The sequence below is a fragment of the Pleuronectes platessa genome, chromosome 15, assembly GCF_947347685.1.
Source record: "Pleuronectes platessa chromosome 15, fPlePla1.1, whole genome shotgun sequence".
NCBI lineage: Eukaryota > Metazoa > Chordata > Actinopteri > Pleuronectiformes > Pleuronectidae > Pleuronectes > Pleuronectes platessa.
This window is the reverse complement of record NC_070640.1, coordinates 21,291,910-21,297,909: the sequence shown is the minus strand read 5'-3', so window position 1 is coordinate 21,297,909 and position 6,000 is coordinate 21,291,910. Positions and strand designations below refer to the sequence as shown.

The 6,000-nt window shown below is 43.4% G+C and overlaps 1 protein-coding gene across 7 annotated transcripts in view; it reads right to left on the bottom strand.

Annotated features, from left to right (window-relative positions):
* Nucleotides 1–319: 319 nt before the first annotated feature.
* Nucleotides 320–6,000, bottom strand: part of usp25 (ubiquitin specific peptidase 25) — a 30,592-nt gene continuing 24,911 nt past the window's right edge. For 5 of the 7 annotated variants that reach the window (XM_053441344.1, XM_053441347.1, XM_053441348.1 and 2 more), the window contains 5 exons: nt 5,306–5,384; nt 5,059–5,138; nt 4,617–4,740; nt 2,564–2,756; nt 320–1,241 (listed from right to left, as the gene is read on the bottom strand). In XM_053441344.1, the coding sequence (XP_053297319.1) occupies nt 1,069–1,241; nt 2,564–2,756; nt 4,617–4,740; nt 5,059–5,138; nt 5,306–5,384 (649 nt within the window). In that variant the 3' untranslated portion in view covers nt 320–1,068. The remainder of the gene's footprint in view (nt 1,242–2,563; nt 2,757–4,616; nt 4,741–5,058; nt 5,139–5,305; nt 5,385–6,000) is intronic. The other 2 variants (XM_053441349.1, XM_053441350.1) reach the window with 2 other exon arrangements.

The following is a 6,000-nucleotide window of genomic DNA, read 5'->3' as shown; positions in this document are numbered from 1 at the left end:
GACCAACATTTATTATTAAAAAAGAGCAATTGCAAAGCAGCTAGAGAGGAAGCTTTTCTATATTGTTATTATTGGCCAAAATGCTTGTAATCTTTGGATTTTGCATTGTTAATGAAATTCTAATAAACTTCACAATGGCAGCTAAATGATCACAGTGAATAATGGAGGTTTGAGACCGACAGCTAATGTCAATGTGACACTGAACCTAGTCTCTCATCCCTTTCTGTAAGTTGCTCTGTTATTCAGCTTAATGTCTCATATCAAAGACTTTGATCAGTGCAGTGTTGAATGTCAGAGTCCGTTATTATCGAACAAGTGAAAAAACAGCAAGGCAAAGCATTTTTTATTTGGCCTAAAGGGGCCATAAATAAAACTTTATTCTCTCAATTTATTAACAAGCCACAGAAGGTCCGTGGCCGTCTACCACAGCACTTAAAACATCTCACTCTGCTGCAGTCCATCAAGACATGAGACCGATTTGAGATCCTGCGAGCCGCTGACAGAACTGGAGGCTCTCTTCCTAACTTCCTTAGAAAAATAAAACAAAACATGGTAATACTGTACCAAACTGGAGGCCGAGCAGCAGGGTGATCCTCTCCACGCAGAGGAGGGGGCTTTAGAAAGGGCTATGAACGTGGCTGGAGAAGCTTGAATCAAACAGCAACAACAACAGTAATAAACTATGAAAAACTCTCAAACTCATGTTTTTTAACAAACCTGAAGCGGAGTGTGCTTTCAACCACTGCAGGCTGGCAGTCCCAGTTATTCGTCCCAGTTATTCTCCCCATCCCTCCCCCCCCCTATCAACTTCTCCTCTCATATTTACTTATCACCTCCCAACAGTCTCTTCCTGCTTCTTTCCGCCGTTGTGTTTTGCTTAGAAATAAAAATGAAATCATATTTATTGTGATAAAACCTATAGCAGCAAAAGAGAAACGGAGGAGTAACAGCTAGAAGCAAGTGACCCCTTGATTTATAAAGGAAGGCATGGGTTAAGAGAGGTCCATGGATTTCTGCCCTGGGTCGGGCCTGTGAAAAAGGGAGGGGTGTCTGGCCGCCCCTCTGAGCTCATCTGCCCTCGCTGGGGATCCTTCTGACGGCAGCCACGATGCGGCTGAACCGTTCACACAGCTCCAGAGTGGAGTAGGAGGGCAGCTTGGGCGGGTCGTGGAAGCTTTTGATCTCCGTGGAGCAGTCCAGTAACTTGGGGAGGAAGTCGGTGAGCTTCTCCTGGAGGTTGGCTGCCAGCAGGGGGAGGACAGATGGAAAGAAAGGGGATGATTAACTGTATGAACATTGGAGCACAACGTAGTGAAAATGGAACACAGAGAACACAGGGGAAATATTTAACGTGATATCGCAAGCAGTTTGAAAGTCTGTTCCAGGACAGGATCAGACTGACCCTCTGGTGAATTGGTGTCTGGGTGATAATATTGTGATTTCCCTGAACAAAGGCCAGGAACTCTGAGAACATGCTCTCTGTGGACTGATACTGGAAAGCACTGATAAAAGCTGAGTCCTTTCCAGTCTTTTTTTTTTTCTACCAACACATTCTTTTGAGGAGCATTTTGAATATCTCCTTGTGGATTTTGAGCAGGTAAAGTTACTCTCCTGGCTTTGTTATACCCTTCAAAACATATTTGCCTACTTACAAGCTTTTCATATCAAACAAGAAAGATATTAAAATGGCGTTGAGCAGGGTTGTTGCTGTAATCTGCTGAGACATGGGTCAAATGAAATTCAATTTAGATTTATTGCTAATTCTATAGATTATTATAATTATTTAATACGTTATTGGGAAATTCTGTGGATGCTCTGACCATTAATGAAATTATCATCTATCTGCATCTTTTCTGAACCGTCCAGACTAAGATGCAGCCCCGGCCCCCCCAATTGTTTCAGTTTTAGCTGCTCTAACACTGTGGAATAGTGGGATACCAGATATGTCTGTAGCAGAGCTGATGTGTTTTCAAATTAAAACATAGTAATGTGGTTGTAGCCTTATTAATTAATCATCTATGAATATTCAAATTGGCCACAGCACCATGTCCACTCAGCTGAACGGCCTGTCTCCCAATGAGCCACACATAGCTTCTGATCAGAGGTTTGTGATGCAGAAATAATAGAGAAACCTCACTGCACAAGTTGATGCTATGGTGTGTTAGTGTGTGTGTGTGTGTGTGTGTGTGTGTGTGTGTGTGTGTGTGTGGGGGGGGGGGGGGGGGGTTGTGAAACCCTGACTGCAGTTCCCAGGTGGAAATAAGAAGCCATGGTATTGTCGGCTTATTTCAAAACCATGTGGACAAGTCGACAAGGTTCAACACCTGATTTTCATTCGACGGGTCTTTACACATCTGCTGGAAGAGGCAGATATTGCTGTTAAGCTCTACAGCTGTCTAATGTTTTAAAATAAAGACTCATTTCTTCAGGTTCCTCGATGCTGCACAACCTAGAAGCACAGTGCAGTGGCATGATTATCGTGATCTTTGGCAGGGGCAATGAGGAATGTACCAGTAACCTAAGACTTCACTCTCCAGAAATATCTGCCTCCTAAGGAACTCACATTCCATCTCTTGGCCCAGGTAAGAGCACCAGCGGTTCCTCATGTCCTCCACCGCCAGCAGGTCTCTCTCCGTGTCGTCGACCAGCAGCAGAGGGATACAGGACACCACCAGCTCGTTCATGATTCCTAAGCCCGTGGTCACCTCGGGTTCTTCTCCGGATTCAAACATGGCGGCCGCTTGTTCGTTTAATTTCTATGGAAGGAAGATACTGTTGATTAGATGTTTTAAAGAGTCAAAGTTTAATCAGTAACATGTATCAATTTTTGTAATTTCCTTTAAAATTATATTATTGATTACATTTAAGGGATAATCACATTCAAAGATTCGCAGATACAGCTCCCATAGTCTAAGAGCTATGGGGAGAGTAAACAGGAAGCATCAGTGCATTAACATAGGTTTTCAACTTAATTCTAGTCTTTTGTGCCTGTACTTGTTTACATATTGACAAAGTGGAAACATCGAAACTCTGCCTAATTAACTGTTGGCAGCTCTGAGAAGGAGTGTAAATTTTGATGAAAACTGCCACAAATCACGCTTGGAGGATTTTTACACAACCTTAATTGGTTCTGTTTGCTGTATCACAGCCACTGCTACTGCTAAGACTGCTGACCAAGTTGATAAGCAGAGCCAAAAACCAGCGAGCCAAAAAAAGCAAGACTAACTTCCTGTTGTGTACAGAACACCAGCATGCACCTGTTCCTTTCATCTCATGCAGTATATTTGCCTCACGTCTCCCCTGTATCCCTGGAAGGGGAATGTGTCTCACAGTTTGATAACCTGAGATGGAGACGTGAGCCAAGGTCATGTGGCCCTCACAGCTTTCAGACAAAGGCAATGAGGATGACTAAGTCTTCATTTCTTTAAGGGTTTCGGCCAAGAACCCACTTTGCAGACTTTTGTATATTTGTGTTATCTTGTGTAAATGTTTTTATTCCAAACAATATTCTTTGTTGTTATTTTTTATCTAAGTCATTTATGTCTCAATGCTTGTTTTGTTCTTGAGTCAAGTTTTCCATTAGCTCTAATAGATAAATTCTCAACAGCTTAAGTACTAACAGTAATCCTACTGGCAGCACGAATATGAAGAGTGTCCTACAGCCACTGGAGCGTAAGTGGGTCCTGACGTTTTTACATGTGGATACAAGCTTTTCTTCCTCTTCTTGGCCAGAGCCACCTTGCTGTCACAGACAAACTCCCTGACCTCCTCTCTCGGAGGAAACGACCCGTTTTTCTGAAAGCCCGTTTGGAATCGAGAGTGAGATGCTGGATTTGCAAAACATCCAAGTACATTAGCTGTGTCAATGTTAGCAGTGTTTTCAATTAAAACAAGAGCCGTAGGTAAACAGCTGAGCAGACGGAACCAGAAGTTCTGGCCAGAGATCTGAGATGGCCGATCAAGCAGAGTAGAGCTGAGGTTTGAGGTTAGCTGAGGACACGCTTGTGTCTCATGGTAATGTGTTTACACTCGCAGGCCCTCCTGCTTCCTATTCCCACTCCAGTGATTACATTATGAGCACAATGCTGGTGTAAGGTTACTGAGTGCAGCAGCGAGGGGGCTGCTAAAGATCAGTACGAGGCTGATCAGACCAAAATACCCTCAGCTCTAACCAATAATACCAGAGCACAGCCTGGAGCTCGGCGGGAGTAAAATGAAAAGGGGGCTCACATCGCAACGCTGAAAGGATTTTCATCTGCCAGAATCAGATGAAAAATCTTCAGTGGAATCTTTTGTGGGCAGCAAGCAAACGAAAGCAATATCTCAGCGAAAGCTATTTGATTATAGTAGCACGACTCAGGATTGAAGTAGAAATGTCTGGCTATGTTAGTTTTGCTGGGTCACTGGGACAGAGGAAGTGTGATACAGAGGAAAGGGAGTGACAAAGAGGCGACGATCACAGGGAAGAGCCGCGGGACATAAAGGTTTCCGTCCACAGCAGACCCTCTTTGTGATCACTTTGTTTGATCAAAGAAAACGGAAGAAATATGACATCCACTCACGACAATAGAGATCAGACTTGTTGCTTGGAATAAACCACTGTGTTGAGAACTCACCAGCAAACACTCTCGACGGTAATAACTCAGCAGCTCCTCGTCATGACCTCGATACAGCCCTTTGGACAAAAGCTCCTTGTTGTACTGATACGAGTAAATCAGATACATCAGAGCCTCCACGTAACTGGGAAGGAAATAAAGTGGATGAACAGATGTTATGTTCACATAAATGAATATCAAAGTTGCACGAAGAACTTAGAGAGCAAACCATTTACAGAGGAAATAAACCCAATGACCCCACTGCACAACTACAAAGCTTGGAGCTGCGCAGACAGCCAACTGCTGCCCCCTGTAGGAGACATTCAGCACCCACTGGCTTATGCAGATCGGATCAGAGTAAATGTACGAGTTACAGCTCAAAGATGATAGTTGGAGGCAGGGTTTGATTTAGTTTTTTCCCGTGTAAGATTGTAAGAGGAGCTCAAAAAAGGTGTCAACATACTTTCTCTTCTGAAAGAGCTCCAAGCCAGTAATCATGAAGACACTCGTCTCGCGGAAGTTGCTGTAGTCCTGATGCCACATCTGTTGTAGACAAAAAAATTAATAAAAGCATGTTCCTTGAAATTCAATGACACAAATACTGGCAATATTTAACTATTGTCTGTGTCGCTGGAAAAGCCATACTGACAAAGTGTGATAATACTGTAAAGGCAGTGTACTGCTTTAGATGAAGAAAGAGCAGTGCTGACCTCGTATTCGTCCATGTTGACCTCCTCCGGCTTAATAAGGTCCAGTTTGGCACGTGCCACATTCATAATGCTCTTACATCTGTGGGAGGAGGACACAAGGAGATGGTGAGTCATCGTGATATACTTAGGAGATGAAACGGTCCGCCCTGCCCCTAGGCCTGAACGTGGCCTAATGAATCACTCTTTAGAGCTGAGAGGAGAAGTGAAACGCTCCTCCGGAGGCTCCTATTGAGGCCACATGGACACATAAATCTAATTATCTCGCTCCAAATAGAGGAGAAGGGAGGAATCAATTTTTCACTCATGAATATGGATTGAGGCCAACAAGCGTAGTAGAAAAGTTTGGAGAATTAGTAAGGAGCGTTACACATTCTAGTGACATGAGCATCACAATATGACTGGGGAGGGAATCTTGATATTTCCCAGCAGTATTAAAGAGATCATTAGTGGACATGTGTGTCTTAGGATTTGTGCTGGAACAAAAGACCGAGCAAGACTCATCAGAAAGCAGTGTCCGGATGAGACACTATCACTGACGACGCTGCAGTAACGTCAGTAAAGGTCTCTGCTACCCTCTGCTGGTCATTTTTAGAAGTTGACATTGTAAAAATAAAGTCTAAAAAGTGACAAAGTGTAGGGCAACCAGTTGAAAAGCACAGAATATACATATGAGATTTTTTTGTAAAAACAAGGTT